This window comes from Phallusia mammillata, chromosome 4 (genome assembly GCF_965637545.1).
Source record: "Phallusia mammillata chromosome 4, kaPhaMamm4.hap1.1, whole genome shotgun sequence".
NCBI lineage: Eukaryota > Metazoa > Chordata > Ascidiacea > Phlebobranchia > Ascidiidae > Phallusia > Phallusia mammillata.
Genome location: NC_137255.1, coordinates 31,101,340 through 31,121,662, shown reverse-complemented (window position 1 = coordinate 31,121,662; position 20,323 = coordinate 31,101,340). Strand labels below are relative to the sequence as shown.

General features: G+C 40.6%; 1 protein-coding gene and 1 pseudogene across 2 annotated transcripts; both read right to left on the bottom strand.

Annotated features, from left to right (window-relative positions):
- Positions 1-3: 3 nt before the first annotated feature.
- Positions 4-16,598, bottom strand: LOC145223783 (ankyrin and armadillo repeat-containing protein-like; annotated as a pseudogene). Its single transcript, XR_013859500.1, has 23 exons — positions 16,513-16,598; positions 16,135-16,360; positions 15,697-15,765; positions 15,098-15,270; positions 14,391-14,550; positions 9,653-9,846; positions 8,068-8,175; positions 7,531-7,648; positions 7,089-7,142; positions 6,702-6,906; positions 5,992-6,422; positions 5,667-5,792; positions 5,418-5,605; positions 4,874-5,066; positions 4,603-4,778; positions 2,909-3,053; positions 2,710-2,871; positions 2,544-2,653; positions 2,365-2,487; positions 2,012-2,310; positions 1,693-1,869; positions 1,426-1,480; positions 4-1,369 (listed from the first exon to the last, which is right to left on the bottom strand). The product of XR_013859500.1 is annotated as an ankyrin and armadillo repeat-containing protein-like (transcript).
- Positions 16,599-17,891: 1,293 nt separating this feature from the next.
- On the bottom strand, positions 17,892-20,075 carry LOC145222830 (G-protein coupled receptor GRL101-like). The gene is made up of 5 exons (XM_080089047.1): positions 19,733-20,075; positions 18,934-19,471; positions 18,694-18,871; positions 18,420-18,631; positions 17,892-18,363 (listed from the first exon to the last, which is right to left on the bottom strand). Exons 2-5 carry the CDS (start codon positions 18,977-18,979, stop codon positions 18,071-18,073), a joined length of 729 nt encoding a protein of 242 aa, XP_079945173.1. The 5' UTR covers positions 18,980-19,471; positions 19,733-20,075; the 3' UTR covers positions 17,892-18,070.
- Between the last annotated feature and the right edge of the window lie 248 nt (positions 20,076-20,323).

Here is a 20,323-nt window from a genome sequence, read left to right as displayed (position 1 = left end):
AAATTAACGTTCCCACATTATATTTCAATAAACCATACCACGAGAGCGCCAATTGCGGCTAAACACGCAACGCAAAAGTCAACGCGCCACGAATCAACTGTGAGATTTCAAGTCTAAAGTAAAAACTGATTTTAGATCTAAAAGATACTAGCTTATATAGCGGTCAGGTCACATGTTATTACAAGTTGTAAAACTGGTATGGTTGTAAAACGTGTACGGCCGAGAATATTAACTGAGTTCTAAACCGCAATTATTCATTAAAATGCTTTACAACAGGGGTGGGCAACCTTTTTTACTGTAGGGCCAATTACAAATGTCAAAATTGGATCGCGGGCCGCACATGTGCATAACACAAAGTGATTTTGCTTTGTTTTTTACCAAATATGCTCAACTACAAGTATAATTCGTACTTGGTTCTAGCCACATTGGAGAAAACTAGCATGAGGCGCATTAATCAGTTTAAAAATATGTATTAATTGGACTCTTTTGCCAGTACTTTTAAAATACTAGCGTCTCTGCGGGCCGCACAACCTTTGATGAAGGGCCGCAGGTTGCCCACCCCTGCTTTACAGAAACGTCAAGTGTAACATGGCTGGAAGCAGTTTAAGACGTTGCTTCACGTTAACACGTAAGGGGGGCGATAAAACGATAGCCTTCAGCCAGTTTATAACCGGTGTGTTGATGAGAAAACAGGTTTAAACCGGTTTAATAGCCGGTCAAACTTTTGTGTAGAAAAAAGGCGAGTTATGATCGGGTTTGACCGGGCCAATACGTCACGATAATTACATGCAATTAAAATGTTTTGAATTGAAAGTCCAAAGTCCGATACACATTCGGCAAAACGTCATCACGCGATCAATTAAAAAAAAAGAATTTATTACCCATTTATTGGCACAAAACAAAAAAGGTTTAGAAATTTCCAGGTTAAAGCCCTCCTTCAGGCTGATACAAATTACAATTTGTGCCAAACCAAGCATTGACGACAAACGTTTGCAGCTAAAAGTAATGTTAACAAAAATAGTGGTGGACGAAAACATAAATTCTTATGCATGATGGTAAAAGAAAGGCATAGATAAAAATATTACACAATATCAAGTAAATGATAAAGTCAAACTAACAAAAGTATCAAAAATCACAGTTTGTGACTGAAAAGGTAAAAACTTTAATTTAATTAAAATTGTAAATATTTGCAAGTAAAATTGTAAGCAAATATTTCCTTTCGGAAATTAAGCAAAAATAAATGAAAAAAATTGTTCTGTGTCTTTGACAGGATGACATCATGATTTAAGACGTCATACTTTACTTCTTTAACGTCACAATTATATTAGCAGGAGAAATGGATCTTGATCGTAACAATTTGCGTGGATTTCTGCATAAAATATTTGATAAAATTCGAAGAAAAGAGTGATTGCAAAACTTTCCCACCTGTTCTCATGAGGCCTGTTTGCTGTGGAGCAAGCTGTCTGAGGTCGGGAAATCCCTAAAGTAAAAATCGGTCAATACAAGTCAGTGGTTCCCAATAATCTTGTAGTGATCGGCTCCTTTTATAAAATTACGTCTGCGAGCCCACATTATAAACTTCCCACAGTTCTATCAATTGTGCTGTCTCGTAAATTAAAAACTAGAAACGCAGCTCTTGCAGTCACTACACTCAGTTTACACACCAATTCTATAAATAAAAAACTGTATTACTTTTCTTGTTGTTAGCGATGGGATTTCAATCGTTGCTTGTCGTGAATTCCGCCACAAATTCATCGGAAATGCGACCATCTTCCCCCAAATTCACAGTGAGATTGGAATGAACTCCTTCTGTTGCCCTGCAAGCTGCCATCAACTCCCGACTCGCTGTTCGGTTGAACGACAAATAACCTGTCAAGTACCAAGTGGGAGATTTAACCAAACGTACATGTAAAGGACCAAAGCAGGGGTTAAGATACAAAATATCGAAAGTTGAGGCAGAGAAATACATAAACAGGTAATAATCACTGCTCCAAGTAAACACGAAACCCACCCAAAGCCTGCGCGGCCGACTGCCGAAGCAGCTTATCACTCGAATTAAGTTTCTCCAGCAGTTTAGGTACTGCCCCACACGTCACAATGGCATCGCGTACTCTAGCTCAGGTAATCCGCTGAAACAAAACACGCCGTAAATACTTTGCAACAGGAACTAACTTCCACACGTCACACCTGCCATCACCACCAGGGTCATTGCAGCGAAACAAATCCTCCAACGTTGTGAGATTCAAGCCACCCAAGCGTGAAATTCCAGCAAGTGCTGAGCGCAGCTGAGGCTGCTTGAAACTTTACTGACTGAAAACAACTGTATATTACCACAAACAACCGAACAAAACTATAATGACGCACCAGGTTGGCGGAGTTGAGTATTTCCAAAATAATTTCGAATCCGAATCCATCCAGGTCATTCAACTTCTCCTCATTCTCCTGGCATCCGCTCACCAAACAAGCCAAGCAGTGCAACTGACAAACCTGACAATAGACAATGTGTCGTTGTGACGCCACACATCTTCATGTTGACGTGTTACCTGCATCGTCTCATCACGTGACGTCCTCCAGACCCGGTGGAGCAACAGCTTTATGGCGCCCTCTTCGGCAATGAGAAGTTGTGTTTGTTTGTTGTTAATGTGAGCGACGCCTGAACCAATGTGAGTTTAGTTACACTTTACGAATTTAAGTACAATTGTCACGCACCAATGCACATGTTGTTTAAAGCGTCGAGGGTTGCCATGACGACCTTCCGAGTCGATCTTTCCAATCGCAACAATCGGATGAGCGGAGGAATGGTGTTGTCACGTGACAAGCGACTTTGACTTGACGAACTTTTCCAGCCCCATGCTGCCACCGCCTGGCAACCTGTATTCGGCATCAGTTAGTACGACAATGACGTCACACTTGCTGTCGGACTTGCTAAGCAGCATGTCAATTACTTGGCTGGTCCCGATTCTTTCAGCTATAGCTCTCTGCTGCTCCGGGTGGTTGCCAGCCAACGCCCACAGTGCGCATGCGCCACATTCCTTTACCTCATCCGACCAAATCTGCACAAATAGTTTTCATGACGTAGCTGTTGTAGCGTTTACGACACTATTGTGCAATGTTTATGGAAACTATTGCATGCTATTTCGCAATAACGTTTCACACCACGAAATGGAAATGTTTACCCTCATTTCTGCATAGACTAATGTTTATAGTTCCGGTTCTATGGTAGTCATAAGCTATTTCCAGCCATTTTTCGGGTTCCAGAAAGATCTAACAGTAAACATAGTGTTTATTCCCTTATGACACATATTTCCGTCGGTATTTGCAATGTTTCCGCAGTTGTGATTCGTATTAGAACGCGACGTTTCCACCCTGTGAATAAGCATATGGTGTTCACCAAAAGGCGCTATGGCACTATAAATTACATGGCTACCTTAAAATAAATAATATAAGTAATATGAGAAAAAGAATTCGTACACCGGCCAATGTTTCACATTGTTATATAAGCGTAGACTTTGATGTTTTCGCCCTTCTATTTGTGGGTTCTTTTTGTGGATGCTAATTGTGGTTTTTATCTCACTGCTGTTGTTAGCTGGTCAAGAGCTAATCTGACGATATCGCCTAAAGCAAATATTCAAGAATACAGAGTGTTAATCAACTCTGGTGTGCCTAATATTTGAGCTAATGCTATGAATCGAGCGAGAGGCTCATTCCGACGTAGTTCCATCCGGTTCGCAAGACTCTTTAACTATTCCAGACAGTACAGACAATCCAGAAATCGTGAGGAGGAAGAAGAGCAAATAAATCGTGTCCGTAATCACACACTGCAACTTTCTACTGTCGCTAAGCGTGAGATAAATCGTTTGACTGTGGTTCAGAACGCAGTTCCAACCTTTGTCTGGAATTCTAACTTTGGAGAGTTTGATTTGAAGTTCAAGCCTTGTTCTTTGGAGGAAGAGATCTCTTTAGTCGAATTCACAAGTGACCGAGATCAATTTCTGGCTGAAGGTCTACGACGACGTTTGCAGGAGATAAGGTGTGAAATCTTCCAAGGTTTAATTGCAAGCACAGATCTTGAACAGGCTAGTTTCGGCAACAACCCAGACGAAATAAGTAAAGCTGTGAGATTCTATCAACGGGTTAATCGTGAGCAACTTGAGTGGATCACGCTAACGCACGCAGCTCCTGCAAGGCCATTGTGGTCGCGTCCTAACGGAGAAGAATCTTGTGTTATCAATCTATCCATTCCCTTGAGACACCATACCTGCCGCCCAACAGGCTCTAAGGAGGCTGGTGCTTCACTGTCAATAATACGTGAACACAGACGAATTCCGTTTATTGCATATCCAATTTGCGTTTTTTTTTTTATGGGAATAACAGGCCGCAAGTATTTTATCGTACAGGCTCCGTACAGGTTGTGTTGGCTCGTCAAGAGCTATTAGCGTGAAAATGCCAAAAATTCTCGTCGTTAAACACTAAAGACGATTTTCATTTAAAACCTTCTCACTCGGTATAACGCGTTTTTAAATTTTGTTAGATTTTATTTTTGTGTCGTAGTTCTCTTTGTAGCCACGCATTACGAATATTCAATTTGGTTGAATCAAAAACCTGAAAAATCCTGCTGAGCGATGCGGGGGCGCCCTCCAGTGACGCTTCCTGTTGTGCACACAGTTCCCTCTGGTGATGCATCCAACTGCAAGTGCCGCCTTCATTTGAGCCGGAATGCAGTGACCACGCAATATCGCCACCAGTGGCGGTAGAACTCTGATATTCACAAAGTCGTTCTATAAGAAGACAATCACATTATCGTACAGATTTATATCTGTAACAGACATTATTAACCGAAAAAGAATGGGTATGCCCTTCCAGAACTGTTTACCTGGTTCTCATTGTTTTCGTCACAAACGGCGGCTATTGCGTCAGCAGCGGCTGTCTGCAACGCATCGTCACGTCCGTGAGAAAATTGAAGCTCCGCACTCCATAATCCTCCGCTGGATGTCGCCAGCACCGGACTTGTCCCCCCGACACAGGGAGGCAAGAGTGTTGATGACGTTCACTAAGACATCGACGACCTGATGTAGAAGTCGTATTAGCTGGGTCGCAAATCACTTGCATGAAAGTTTAGAATTCGGGAACAAACAACAAGTCGGTTTGTAAACTGAACGGGCTCGCTTAAGGTTATGCAAACAAGAATCAAGCAGTCAATTTAACAACCGACTTCACGCATCAAGTAAGCGGCAGATTTTTAAAGGAATACAAACTAAACGATTTACTGAAGAATCAAATCAACAGAACAAAACTGCAGGCCTTATATAAGAGGTCAATGTGACGCTGCAGCTGCTAGACTTCAATATCGTAAATTTGTGCGCTGATGATACATTAAGTTTATAAGTTCAACTTAAAACATTTCGATGTAAACTCACATCAACTTGCAGAAGTTCCACAAGAGGCCGGATACCACCGTAATCAGCGATGCGTGACGAGTTGTCGTCAACATGAGCGAGATCCGAGAGAACGACAGAAGAACGCGATTGGATCTCGCATCTCTCGTCATCCAAACCTCGGTGCTCCGGATCATCATCGTTGCTCGGTTTCAACAAAGAAATCAAAGCTGAACACAAATAGATGTGGCAAACTTATTGAGGGGGTTTGGGGGAATTCCGGGTACCTACTTGGCATTGCGCCAGCATTTGTAACTTCGGCCCGTACAGAATCCTGTTCTGACATGAGACAAATAACGGAGCAGGCCAAGGAGCGGATCGGTGAACAATTCTCATCGTCCAAATCCCTGCCGAGTCCTGGAACACAACAAAGCATTAACTGAGAGAGTTATCCACTCAACCGAACTTAATGCAGAGCAAAACAAGTAATAACGCTTAATACACTATAGCACAACAGCTAAAGTGCAAGTTTTGGATTTAAAAAATAAATTGAGACGATTAAACGACAGTTGTACTTGTCGTGTGTAGCAAAACTTTAAGGAAACATAAAACCGACCTGAATCAACCGACAGTGTCGCCGACTTCGGTCTTCTTTACGAACTTTGGAGCAGCTTAACAAGATGAGGGACAGCCCCGGAGTCGAGAAGAGGTTTCCAGAATTTGGGTGAACGATCGAGCAAAACTTCCAAACACCGAAGTGACGCGTCCTGCTTTGTCATGTGACGACCAGCCATCATTTCTGTCAACAAAGGCTTTTTATTGGCCGAGCCGCGCGCATGCACAGACTGATACGTACCAACAACACCTCTCCACACATCGTGGCTTTTTGTGCGCCCGATCAACTACTCGATGAAGTCAGTGTGGTACTTTAACTCAGCGCGCTGTATCGGCCCGTCATTGTTGACGTCACAAGCAGTTATTGTTGCACCACATTTGAGGAGGAACTTAAGTGTTTGAAGAGCGCCGTTGGAGGCAGCAGCGAGCAGGGGGGGTCACATTGTCTATACATAGCATGTAAAGGTGTAGCATAAAGATAAATTGTGGCGGGAAAAAACCACCGCATTTGGTTGAGATTAGTGTCGTTTGTGTAATATTGATGAGTTAAATATGCGCTATGACGTGATTGCTTTGTTAGTGACGATTGAAGCATGAATACGAGTGAAGTAAAAATACCTTCAGTTAAAACTCGACGAATTTTCACTGAAAACACAAAAACAATATCCAGGTAACATTCGCGCAAATAACAAATTAATCCACGTAACTCACCCCCCAGTTGCTGGCATTTCCAGTAAATTCGGGTGACGTCGCAGTAGTGACCTCACAATGGCCGTGTGACCTGTTGCGCATGCGTGGTGGATCGCTGAATGATTGCGGGCATCGCTCACCATTGGGTTCACTTTGCTCGCTAGGAGCGCTGTAACACACTCGAGGGCGCCACATCTGGCAGCAAAGTGCAGGGGGGGGGTCGCGCCTGTCATGAAAATTGAAGGTTTTTAAACAAAATCACTTTCTGTTTAAAACGCAGTCAACAAAACATTAAAAGTCGGCGAAAAACACAAATCTACAATGAACAACAACAAAGATGACGTTGAATGACGACAAGCAGGTTATTACGTCACACAAGCGGGTTAGTTCCATTCATAAAAATCTCACCGGTCCTTTCAACAAACAAATCGTCATCAGGTATATCGTTGAAACCTGTCAATTCTAAGTTCAACATAAAGTCGTTTCAGAAAAAATGGCGACCATATTTAAAAGTTGTAAAATATTTCTAGCTTAAGAAACAAGATACTTTACAACTTTGTGTTTTCAATTTATGTCATTAACCTGATGAAGGTGTCTCGTATGAGACGTCGAAACGTCGACATATTACAATAAAAAACTGCTGGAAGAGCTAAAAATTTTGTTGATACGTTATGCCTGGCAGCAACAGTTTATTCAAACTTTTACCTGTCTTAAATTTGACCTTGTATTGACCATACGGGCAATAACCAGAAAACAAATATGATGTAATGGCATTAAAATTTTTGTCAGGTTATGTTTATAGACGAAAAGCAGTTAAATATAAACAAATAATACAAAAGTGCTTACTCACGTGTAGAACGCGGGTTAATCTCGGTTCGTCTCACGTTTAAGTTCGGTTTCTGCCCAAAAAAAATACTCAGGATCATCTGCCGGTTGTGAATGCAAGCGTGGTGAAGTAGAGTCATCCCCTACACACAAACAACAACGTCATCCCCTACACACAAACAACAGCGTCATCCCCTACACAAACAACAGCGTCATCCCCTACACACAAACAACAATGTCATCCCCTACACACAAACAACAACGTCATCCCCTACACACAAACAACAGCGTCATCCCCTACACACAAACAACAGCGTCATCCCCTACACACAAACAACAGCGTCATCCCCTACACACAAACAACAATGTCATCCCCTACACACAAACAACAGCGTCATCCCCTACACACAAACAACAGCGTCATGCCCTACACACAAACAACAGCGTCATCCCCTACACACAAACAACAGCGTCATCCCCTACACACAAACAACAGCGTCATCCCCTACACACAAACAACAGCGTCATGCCCTACACAAAAACAACAACGTCACCATCAAACCTGCACATCTGGGGAAAATAAACTCGAGCTTGCAGTTTTCCGCATGATGGCGATAAAGGGGGTGACAAGTTCACGACGGCATGAGAGTTTGAGACTTCCTTCCATTCTCTGCAAATGTGAAATACGACCTATAAAATTATTGTGGGTGACAATCATCAACTGCCCGACCTGAGAGCACTATTTGGCGCACTTAGTAGGTTGACAATCGCACAAATAACTTCCAACTAAAATATTTAAATATTGTGTGTCAGACATAGTAAACATAAACACAAATCAGCGACCAGCAAGGCACAGGGTACAAAAAAATTAGAAAAATCTGCGATGGGATTCGAGTCTTTCCGGGACTCGCGCTCTACCATTTCAACTACACATGCCAGACAAAATGCTTTCATTAATAACCAGAAAAATATGTTTGTACAGAGAATTTCAGCAGAAAAAAAATGCCTTGGTTACCTCATTTAAAAAATCGCTGTTGACTTTCCTCAGAAACGTTTGCAAAGTGCCTGGGATTTGTGGCTCACTTGCTGTCTAACTCATTTGTGTGCTCGTTTTTTTTCTGTGACTGTCAACAAGAAATCGAAATAAACTGTACAGCTGCAGATGTTGTATATAATTTATTGCTGGGACTTTGTATAAATTCGGCAGGAAAGTCTTGAGTGTAAATATAATTTTGGATGCACTGGAAGAACTTGTAGCGTCATAAATTACTCTGCACCAAAAAACCTTATTTATCTCACAAGCTGAAACAAAATATTAATAAATACATACAGGTCACGCCACTTTTTTACTCTATAACCTACAACAATAAAATAGAATACCAACTGTCAAAAAGCTCGCATAATCAACACAATACCGCAGCATAAATTATTTGTTGACTCTCTATTCACTGTCATCGAATAATAGAGCAACACTAGTCTAAAAAGGCAACCAAGATGCTTCTGCGCTGCCTCCTTCAAATACTTTACCTGCGCTGCCTCCTTCAAATACTTCACCTGCGCTGCCTCCTTCAAATACTTCACCTGCGCTGCCTCATTTTAAATACTTCACCTGCGCTGCCTCCTTCAAATACTTCACCTGCGCTGCCTCCTTCAAATACTTCACCTGCGCTGCCTCATTTTAAATACTTCACCTGCGCTGCCTCCTTCAAATACTTCACCTGCGCTGCCTCCTTCAAATACTTCACCTGCGCTGCCTCATTTTAAATACTTCACCTGCGCTGCCTCCTTCAAATACTTCACCTGCGCTGCCTCATTTTAAATACTTCACCTAGCTTGTTTACTTCTAAAGTAAAGTGATATATCTGATGCTACTAATCGATTGCAGTTGCTCATGACTTTGTCACATTTTGTTTCAATACAATAGTACTGCACAATCGGTAAACGTGTGAAAGCCACCTACGCTTGAAGAGTCAGTTCAGATTGAGATTGATGAACAAGAACAAGAAGTAGCAGTTTTTATGAGCAGATATTGAAACTTACTTCCTGTGTCCAGAACTCTTAAAACCACAACGCAGTTTACTTACTTACAAAAAGACTTACTTGTCCGATTAATAACGTAGATATAACTCCCGCGCATACGTGCTTACCTTGTTGTTCAAAGCTTGGCGGAACCCAAAGACTCTTTTCATCATTTCGTCGAGTTGTTGATCGTTCATTGGCAGCTTTCTCGGTCTGTAGGAGCTTAGTAGCTGGTATCTTGCATGAAGCCACGCTGGGATGGGCGGAGTTGCTGGGTAATAAGTGGTGAGAGGGATACGGATCACGTGGTACAAACTCCCATCTGCAACAACAAGTACTTCATGAAATAAGACTCACCACCACAGCATTAATTTTTCCGCTGCTCAGGTGTTGGTGAAGGAAACTGATTACCACAAGCGAAGTTTCCTAGAGTCTTGGACCATCCATTCACGCGCCAACACAATGAACGTTAAAACAGATGTTCTAATGCCGATAAATTATCGGTCGCTTTTACACCACTGAGCTTGTTTTATCTCTACGGTGGTGCGAGTTTGCAGCGCGCGATCTTGTTATCGCTGTTTTACATGTGTGTGTTTTGCATTTTGTCGCTTTAAAAGACATTCGTCTTGCAAGTTATGTCATTATCCTGATGAAGGCGTCTTGTATAGGACGTCGAAACGTCGATTGTTTACAATAAAAACTGCTGGATGAGCAATACTTGGTCTAACAAGTACTTCCTCTGTTACATTTCACAGCAGAAAAGATAGGCGACGGAAAGCAAATGCGTTGACTAATTTCAAACAAAATAGCCCACTGCGGTTTGATGTCCTGCGCCACAAGTAAGGAAATGTTCTGCATTGATTTAATAACCTGGAATATGCTGATATTAGTATTTTTTGCACTTATGTTTATTTTCTGTGTTAAGTTCGCAACTCCATGTCACCGCTTGTACCGAGCGATGTTGTCGGGACGGAATACTCCTGTCGCGGTCGGTTTGCCAGGAGTTTCGCTAGATGTCGCCCCGCCTCATCCGCAACATGATTACACCAATCGTCATCGGACATGGACTGGGAATATATGTATTCTGTATTAAACGTCTTTGGGTTTGGTCAGAATCTTATTAAATGGATAAAATGCTGTTATGCTCGACCTACGAGCAGGATTATTAACAACAATTTCCTATCGCGGGAGATTAGGATCGAAAGAGGTGTAAGACAGGGCGATCCGCTGTCCCCAACACTTTTTTTGTTGTGTATAGAATGTTTGGCTGCGGCCCTGCGCAACGATTCCTATATAGGAATACGACTAAACAATCGCGAATCTAAAGTTTCACTTCTTGCCGATGATACTCTAATTTTTGTAAGAGGAGAACCATCAGATTTCGACAAAATATTTCGCGTATTAAACAAGTTTTCAGAGATGTCAGGCTGCACAATTAACATGCAAAAATCGCTAGCGTTCTATTTGGGGTCAAAACGCTTGTCCAACCAAAAACCCTACGCAGACAAAGGTCTCTCATGGCCTCACGAATCCTTTCGATATCTTGGCATTGAAATTCCCATTAATGACCCCAAACAGCTGTTTTCTTTAAACTTTGGGAATGTAATCGACAAGATTAGCACAATTTTAAATATTTGGTCCTCACGTGGTTTGACCCTTTTGGGCCGCATCTGTATTTTAAAAACCCTAATAATTCCCATGTTGATTTATAAAGTTAGTGTGCTCCCCATCACCCTACCGAGCGCGTTTTTACGCAAACTAAAAACTAAAATGTTCCAGTTTGAAATGGGAACGAGTCAAACGGAAAACGCTTATCGCAAACCTGGAACAGGGAGGGGCAAATATGTTAGATGTAGACACTTACATTATGGCCTTAAACCTTAAATGGGGATCAAAATATTTCGACGAAAACTATAGCGCTCCTTGGAAGCACCTGGAAACAAGTGTCATAACTAAAATGGAGTTAGAATGTTGGTTTCGAGGCAATCTGCCTACAACATCAAAACAATGCTCGCAAATTATTCCTCTTAGAACAGTTAGGAAAACCATTACTGATTGCAGACAGTTAATGCAAATAATGGAATCGACCAAACCCTTTTCTAGATCGCTGTGGGTCAGCAAAACCGTTGCGGTTAAATCTCGAACCTTTTATTTAAAATCGCTCGTCAACGCTGGGATTCTGGACCATTCCAATTTGTTAGATAATGCAGGAGAATATCTATCATACGATAAATTGGCGACAAAATTCAATTTTACGCCAAATAATCACGAATTCAAAAATTTTATTAAAATGATAGCTGCGCTGCCACCAAATTGGGATCGAACAAATGACGACTCCGGCGAAAAACCAAGTTTGGTAAATTTGTGCAACGAGTTCTTTGAAACATTTGACTCTCCCAAAGCGGTTTATACCAAACTTAAACAATACACGACGGTTCTCCCGGAAAAACAAAAACAAAGCTGGGAACGGGATTTGGGTCTTGCTTCAAATACTACCCATTGGGAAAAACTGTACGAAACCAACTACAATTCGACAATGGAAACAAAGTTGCGCTCCCTTCAGATAAAACTAAATTTACATGCCGTTGTGACCAACGATGTTTTGTATTCATTTGGTATTACTGATACAGACCAATGTGTTTTCTGTGAAACGGAAACTGAAACGATAAGCCATATGTTTTTTAAGTGTATTCGTGTGCAGAGCTATTGGGAAGAAGTCTTTGCATGGATCTCGGCGAAATTTTTAATCTCCCTTGATGTTAATCCTGTGTACGCTTTATTTGGAGTATGCAACGAATCGAAATTATTGAACTGTTTACTTTTATGCGCTCGATTCGTAATTTACCGTTGTAAGTACGCGAAAATACTTCCTAGACTTTCATTATTTCATCACACAGTGAAATCAGTAAAGAATTCTGAATACATTGTGGCTTTAAATAGAAATAAACTCCCGATGTATAAAGCAAAATGGGCAGGTCTGTAATGATTCGTTCGCTACCTACCTAAGTGCGATTTCTTCTATCTTTCACCTTTCTTTCTTTTGTGTATCTTTTGTGTATGTATTTTTTATGCTAATAAAATTTTTGAAAAAAAAAAAAAAAAAAAAAAAATCGTCATCGGACAACGTCTGTAAACGTGGTAGAGCTACTAACACGATACGTTTCTCCTGATCCAAAAGTGCTTAATTTTCGACAGGTGGCGCAAAGAGCACTTTTTTCATTTAAAACGGTATATCTCAAAAAATGCTAACGGTTAGGGCTATTAGGGTTGGGGTAAGGTATTAGCACTTAAAATTCAATAAAACTAACCCAAAAAATTAGTTACTAATGTAAAAATTTTATGTAAATATTTTCCAGCCCAACCCATTTATAGCCGCTAAATAAATAATTCAGCTCTTTACGCCACCTATCAAAAATTAAGCACTTTTGGTTCAGGAGAAACGTATCATGTTAGTAGCTCTACCCAAATAAGTAGTGTTAAACCGAATCAATCGAAAATTTCAGCCAAGACCTTACCACGAAATTGGCCAAACCAAATCTAGTATAGAACATCACAAAATGCGGCTTACAATCGAGTAAATAACCAGCACATAATACTTATTTGCAGAGAACCTGGCTTCAGTGTTTAGAACACACTCAACTTATAACGTTACACGATTCTGACGTCACAACGCTTACCTCAATGTCCTGTGTCAAGGTCAAACTGAATTTCCCCGTGAGCTGATGCAAGATGACATCGTTCTCCTGTTTGGACGCGTGCCAAGTTACATGTTATTTTAAAATTTTAATGACATCGCGTGCCAAAGTTTTTTCTAAATAATAGTGGTTCGTAACAGCAGATATCAATAATAATAAAAAGCGGAGTGTTTTGTAAGGCTGAGTTTTAAGACAATGACATGATAAAAACTATAAACAAGCGGTGTAACAGGTTAAATTGTTACTTCAATATAAACACGCAAATCGTTTGGCGTGCCATGAAAATTACCAAGGCAGGTAACCTTGGAACGCGTGCCAAGTGTTGCCGACCCCTGTTGTAAACATATCCGAGCGTTTTGGCAACGTTGTTATCGGCAGCTATTGCCAATTCACGTCTGATTTCTTGCAACTCCTCATTAACTCAGATTATTTTTAAAGCTTCCGCATAAATTGGTTGAAATAAAGTATTTTGTGTCAAAACAAAATCACAGAAACGAGCAACCGCATTATGTTCACAAGGTTGTGAGTTCTAATCCTATCTCGGTCGCTTGTGTTTTCTGAGCAAGAAACTAAAATCACATTGCTCCAACCTAGTGGTTTCCGATGGGTTAAACTAAATTGAAATCACCAACTTACCAACTGCATAAGTCAAAAAAATTAAATAAAAAAAGATTTAACCGACTTACAATAAAAACAGGCAGCTATACGGCGGACTTATTGCGAGCATGACGCATTCAGGCTTTGCCCGCCCAGAGCATGAAAATGAAACAACAAACAACAAAGTTGATTGTAAGTAACGCTTTATTATAACCGCACAATCCAGTCGTTAATCGCTTTATAACCGGTTTATATTTCTCTGCATGAACTGACGAGGCCACAAATGTTTACATTAACATTTGGTGAAATAAGGAAGTCTTCCCCCGGTCGTGTTTACCACAATGCACCAAACTCACTTTCTTGTGAGTCCCTGTCACATAACGCTCCACGATACGGTGTACCTGCAGCTGGATTAGTCATGACCCACCAATTGTTCCCTTCACTGTATTGCGCTCAATAACGTTTTAACGTTGCGCAGTTATTTCCGGCTTGGTGATTGTTTTAGTGCAAATATTGTGTCGCTATGTTCACCACGCGAAATAAACTCAACTCTTCCCGTTCAATTATTCGTCACCTGATAGAGCAGGGGTGGGCAATCCTCCCAAATCAGGGATTTTCATCAACCGACGCCGGAGCGCCACCAAGAGGACAGAAATAGAGATGATAAATTGCAGAAGTTTCAGATTTCTCTGCGTCACCGGGTCGCGTTCCATCGCTGCACGAATCAGTTCAACCTGGAAACATTTAAACCACAGCTCGTAAATATTGTGTACAGAGGATCTTATTGCAAACATATAAGGAACTTTTAGAATGCGACAATGTTTAAAATTTTCAACAGGAAAGTCAGACGGTAACTGAGATTTTTCGCTTTTAGTTTAGGAAACTCGGTTTTGCCTTAAAATGTTTAAAAAGCAGTGACGAAAATAAAATGGATGTTTTGTCACACGATTGTTACGACGCAAGTAAGAACAATTAACACGGGAATTTTCACTACGCTACTGAAAAACTGGTTTCCTGCATAATGTTATTTTGCTCGGTAAATTTGTGCGTTTGATTATTTCAGCTCCAAATTTTGCAATGAATTTTTTTACAAAGATCGACTCTATTGCGTCACAATTACTTTTAAATCACGTATGTCCAAACAAGGACTAAATGACTTGCGATGTTTTGTGCCGTAAAATAGTCACCAATATTTTCGTGACTTTATTAACAATCCTCCCCATGTATAGAAACCCCGGTTAAACCCTTACATACACGTCATAACTGTTTCAAGTCACTCACGTGATGACGTAATCGTCGACGCCATTGTTGCAGCGACATCGGGTGGATGTGGTTGTGGTCAGAAAGCGTGACGGCGGAAGATATGTCGCATGTCGCCTGTAGCGCAAGTACGTTCGCGACAGGAGACACTCATACGCGCGACATGTGCACAGACAAGACACATTTCACGATTTCTGAAAGGACAAAAAGAAGTATTTAAACAAACTACAGCGCATTAGTAAGCTAATGTTTTTTCAACGCTTATTAAATTAAGGAACCAACTGCTTACAAACATACCAACATGTTTTTATGCTAATAGGTTTTACCAGCCGAACGTCACGTGATTAAATCGAGGCAAAATACCGAATAGGTGTTGAAGAACCGATTTTCTTTCTCGGCAAACCAATTGCAGATCGCATGTTTGCAGCTCGAACTGACATTGATCACAACAATAAATATCCAGGAAATCCCGCTAGTGTTAATATTGATTGACGTTTCCTCGGCAGTTATTGCGCAACGAAAATTCCCAATCCAATATTGGTGGTTTAATTTAAACGGTTGTGTTAATAATAGAAAATTGATATAAAATTGCTGCAAAATATTATTTTGAAAACACTCACTTTTGTACGATGACATTTTGACCACAGACTTGAAACGAAGAAAATAGACTGACGCACTAAAAACACAATCTGAAAACAAAGCGATAATGTCAATAACTAATGTATTTTATACAAACATTCTATTTAAAAAATTACGGCCTTAAAAATGTGTGATATCGTAAAGAAACTGTACACCACCAAGCACTACGTTTAAAAAAATAAAAAAGTGAAAATAATTAAGTACGATTTTATGCAGTTAGTTGAAAAGCTGATTTTATAATTGAGGTCAGAAAAAGAAATTCGCTAATAAACGAGTTTAATACAGCTTTCTAATGTCTTTGAAGGATTTAAAACTGTTGGATAAAACGAAATATAAATTATGAAAATCATCAACACGTCGTATATGTTACAACTTTATTAGTATTAAAAATGGTCGTTATATATATATAGTGCAATTACCTTAAAGTTGAAATGTCGGTTCCACTCAGGACAAATCCATATTATGGTGTCGCTGGTTTGCCGAGTCATCTTACGTCATCACGGTTGTATTGCAGACAAGCCAGGAATCCAACCGCTCAATGGATCCGATCATCGTCGCTTCCAAATCAACAATGCTTAAAACGCATCGTGCAACAATGCATACGGGTTTCGATTGTGGGCTGCTTTTCAGAAAATGACGTCATCACTGGCGCGACGTCGTGTTAAAAAAGTTGGGAGTAAAATACGTAAAAGAGAAATGCAACAAAGAAAAACAAAAATAGCAAAACAAGGTTCTGGGTAGGTTCCTAAACTTAAAGCGTGTTTTTATAACAACAAAATCCAGCAACAACGACGAACCTGTAGCTTGGCTTCCTCCATCCGCTTCCAGCAACACGTGCTTGTAACGCCGCAAATCACCTGTTTGACTTCAACCTCGGTGCCCCTGCAAGTCAGCTTTGGAGTCCCGAATCAACCTCGGTGCCCCTGCAAGTCAGCTTTGGAGTCCCGAACTTTCTGCCTGTGGAATTTTCGGGCAACGATTACTTGATCAGTATACCGCGCGTTTTGACCGAACAAAACAACTGGTTTACAAACAGTGGAAAGAAGTGACAACATAATCAAACACTGACTTGTGTCAGATGATTTCGCATAAACATAATTAGCACAGACGTGATTCGTGTGGTGCACTTCAAAATCTGTTTTAGCATTTGTCGTTGTGTGTTTGTTTATAGCTCAGTAAAATGTATTTACCACAACAGTGCTTCCCAACCTTTACAAGCTTGTTTTTAGTAACTTATAAAAACATGTTTTTAGTACAATTTCTCTGTTTCTTTCCACGTTTACGTTTTGTTTTTGATTTGTTTATCTTCCATTCGCCATTGTTATACCTTTATGCACTTTGAAGTATTTTTCCCTGGCACTTTGTGTTCACGTTCGCGCATCAAACTCTGTTTTCATTCCTTCTCCTTTTGTTACCTTCCGCAAGCGTTACAGCTACAATTTCTGGTGTTCATAAGAAACAAAGAAATGGTGTTAGGGCGAAACTAATTAATCAGTTGACTTTGATCAAGTTGCCTTTTGGGGACCGCGGTCCGCCATGGTCACGTGCTAATCTATCCCACGTGATTTACAACACTTAACACATACAAACAGTCAGACAACTTTGAAGGGTATTTTTTCGTGAAAACGCTTTGCTTGTTACGTTTGCGCGGAATTCGAATCTAAAAGTTAAAAAAAACTCAATTTCGGTCAATCACTTGAATTCATTCGACCAAACGGTCACAATTTTCCTGAGATTCTGATAAACATCAGCGTTTTAGTGTCACAATTGTTTGTACAATCCACTTTGCTTAATACTTTGGAAGTTTATCATTTTGTTGTCGTTTTTTATGCAGGTTGTGTGCAACCAATCGATCGTGAACAGAAAGTTAAATTACGACTTAAACGTGGCAGAGTTCAAACTTCTAGGCTGGTTTTAAAAACCCAATCACTAATAGTCCGGCTCGCCGTACAATGATAAACTAGCGTTTTGATTTTAATATTTTTCGGGTTTACTGCGCCAAACTCTGCCGCGGTGTGCTTTACAGCATTGTATGATTGTTTCAAAATAATGATATTCTGAAAATTAAACAACGGGTTTAAACACCTGCCTCCAATCCGGGATTTGGTAAATGAACAGTAACGGTAAATGCCAGTTCCCAGCAGTCACATTGTAACAAAATTTTAAACAAAACAAAAACACGTATTTGACTCCCAGTTTTACACAAAATAACAAAAAGGATCAAAGTGGCACGTAGTTGCGAAACATTCGCAAACAACTGAAAATTACAATAAATATGTACATGCCGCACAAGAGGTGGTTTGTGCGGTTAAGCCGCTCGCTTGTCAATCATGTGTGTCGCTTGTCGTTTGATTGTCAGAGGGCGGCTTCAGCCACAACTGCCACGTTAACTCGTCGGTTGTCATGTGGCTGTTGACGTCGTCGGATGTCATGGAAACGCTTCCGAACTCGATCGTAGAGCATTTTCGGGGCGTTGGAGTAGATGAGGTGGTTGAGAGAGCTGTTGATGGGAAGCAGAATTATTGCTGACACGGCGTAAATCACTGGAGGTACAGTTGTTCCACCGAAGTTTAGGAAAGCCATGATTGAGATTGGCACCCAGCAGAAGAAATCAGTGAAGACCAGCCGGATGATTTTCTTTTGCATTTCTGCAACAAACACCAGATTTTAGCAGCAAAATTTAAGTTGCGCTTTTGAGATTTACCTTGGTTCTGCTTTTCAGCTCTCGCATTTCGGGCCCTCTCATTCACTTGCCTGCCACTGGCAGCCGACCTCTTGTAAATCCAAACGTACGCCACAGCAACAAACATAAAAGCCAAAAAGTTTAGAGTGATGATGGCAAGTGAAAATGGCCAAGCCTTGTCGGTCGGTGTCACGTAAAGTTTACTGATGCAAACACTGTTGGTGCTGTAGTACCTGAGAATAACATTCAGTTACAGCAACAACTATTATAATCCCATTTGCTTGCAACTACATACCCTAAATATCCTGTAATGTCAAACAGTTCAGTGTAGTTATAATCTTCAAGAATATCCACAAAATCCGCCCAAGAATAAACATTTTGTACTCTTAGCAGTGCGCCATCGAGTGTCTGAGAATCGTTAATGGTAAAATTGTTTTGAAACTTCACAAACCGTTTCATGAAAGTGTCCATGCCTGCACGAAAACGCACGATGGATAAAAACTATTAAATATGCACATGTGTTGCAATTGCTCACTTGAAAAGTCAACGACATGACTTTTAAAGAACGGATTTTCTTTCATCCACGCTTTGGTTTCAAACAAATGTTGAAATTGAGACGTGAGAGGAATAAAAGCCAGTGTGAATGAAATTGTCCAAGATAAGATGATGGTAAGGACAATAATCTTCAGTTTAGGGAAATATGGCGCATTAAACGGCTGCAAAACATAAGTTGCTTGCTGCAAACACCAGAGCACATATACAGTACACTAAAAAATGCTTTTTACAGCGTAAAGTCGGAATGCTGTCAGTAGGACCATTGTAATTACTGATGTTTCGCTGGAAAGCAAAACCAAAATGCCCATTGAATTGCACCTCTGGCTTGACCTCCAAACAAGGTCGATGGCACAGTAGTTTCCAGAATATTGAACACCAGCAACGCCGAGCATGAGCAGACAAACTCCCATGAGCAGGTCAGAAATCGACAGATTCAAGACAAGAAGATGGTTGGTTTGAAATGAGGCCGATTGTGATTCTGTCGTCACCAACAGTTTCATCTCAGTAACCATGACAACCTGAAAAGGGAAAAACAGATATTTGCAAAAACCACCTAGTTTGTCGGAACTTGGAACCAAGTGCTTTGTTTCAGCCAAGCCTTCCGTCACTCGTGCAGTTAGTTTCGTCGCTTTCATCATCACAGTTTAACGTAAAATCACAAATCTCTGATTTACTTATGGAAACCTAAACACATTCACCTATAAGATAAACACATGGGCCTATCTTACAATGACAAACAGAGTGGGGGTTGTTATTATAATCCACAAATGCTAACATACCTTAGCTCTATTTAACGCGGAACAATTGACCCTTCCTTGTTTTGTGCAAGTTTCCGAATATTCGTCACTTCCGTCTTTGCAGTCAATAAAACCATTGCAGATTTTTGAACGAAACTTTCCAGAGATTTCTACCACGGTTTCGTCACTTCCGTCTTTGCAATCCGAAACGCCATCGCAAACTTTGGATTGGGGAATGTTGAGACGATGGTTTGTTGTTGGGCAATGTTTACGATGCGCACAGAGACGAGGATCCTCGTCGTGGATGAACCATCGTTGATCAACATTGCGAATTAGAACCTGGCAATCTTGTTTCCCGTCGCACAACAGCTCGCTGTTGATAGGATCCCACTAAACGACAAATATAAATAAATATGCGTTGGATTTTTCGCACCAATACTATTGTTGGTTGTTCACACGTACAGTTTGTGGACACATGCAAAACAAGATATCGCGTTAGTTAAAGAAAATATCACACATGTCAGGTCTGTTTCGTTCTATGGATAGTGATAACTTACCTCATACTGTTGGTTGTTCGCACGTACAGTTTGTGGACACATGCAATACAAGATATCGCGTTAGTTAAAGAAAATA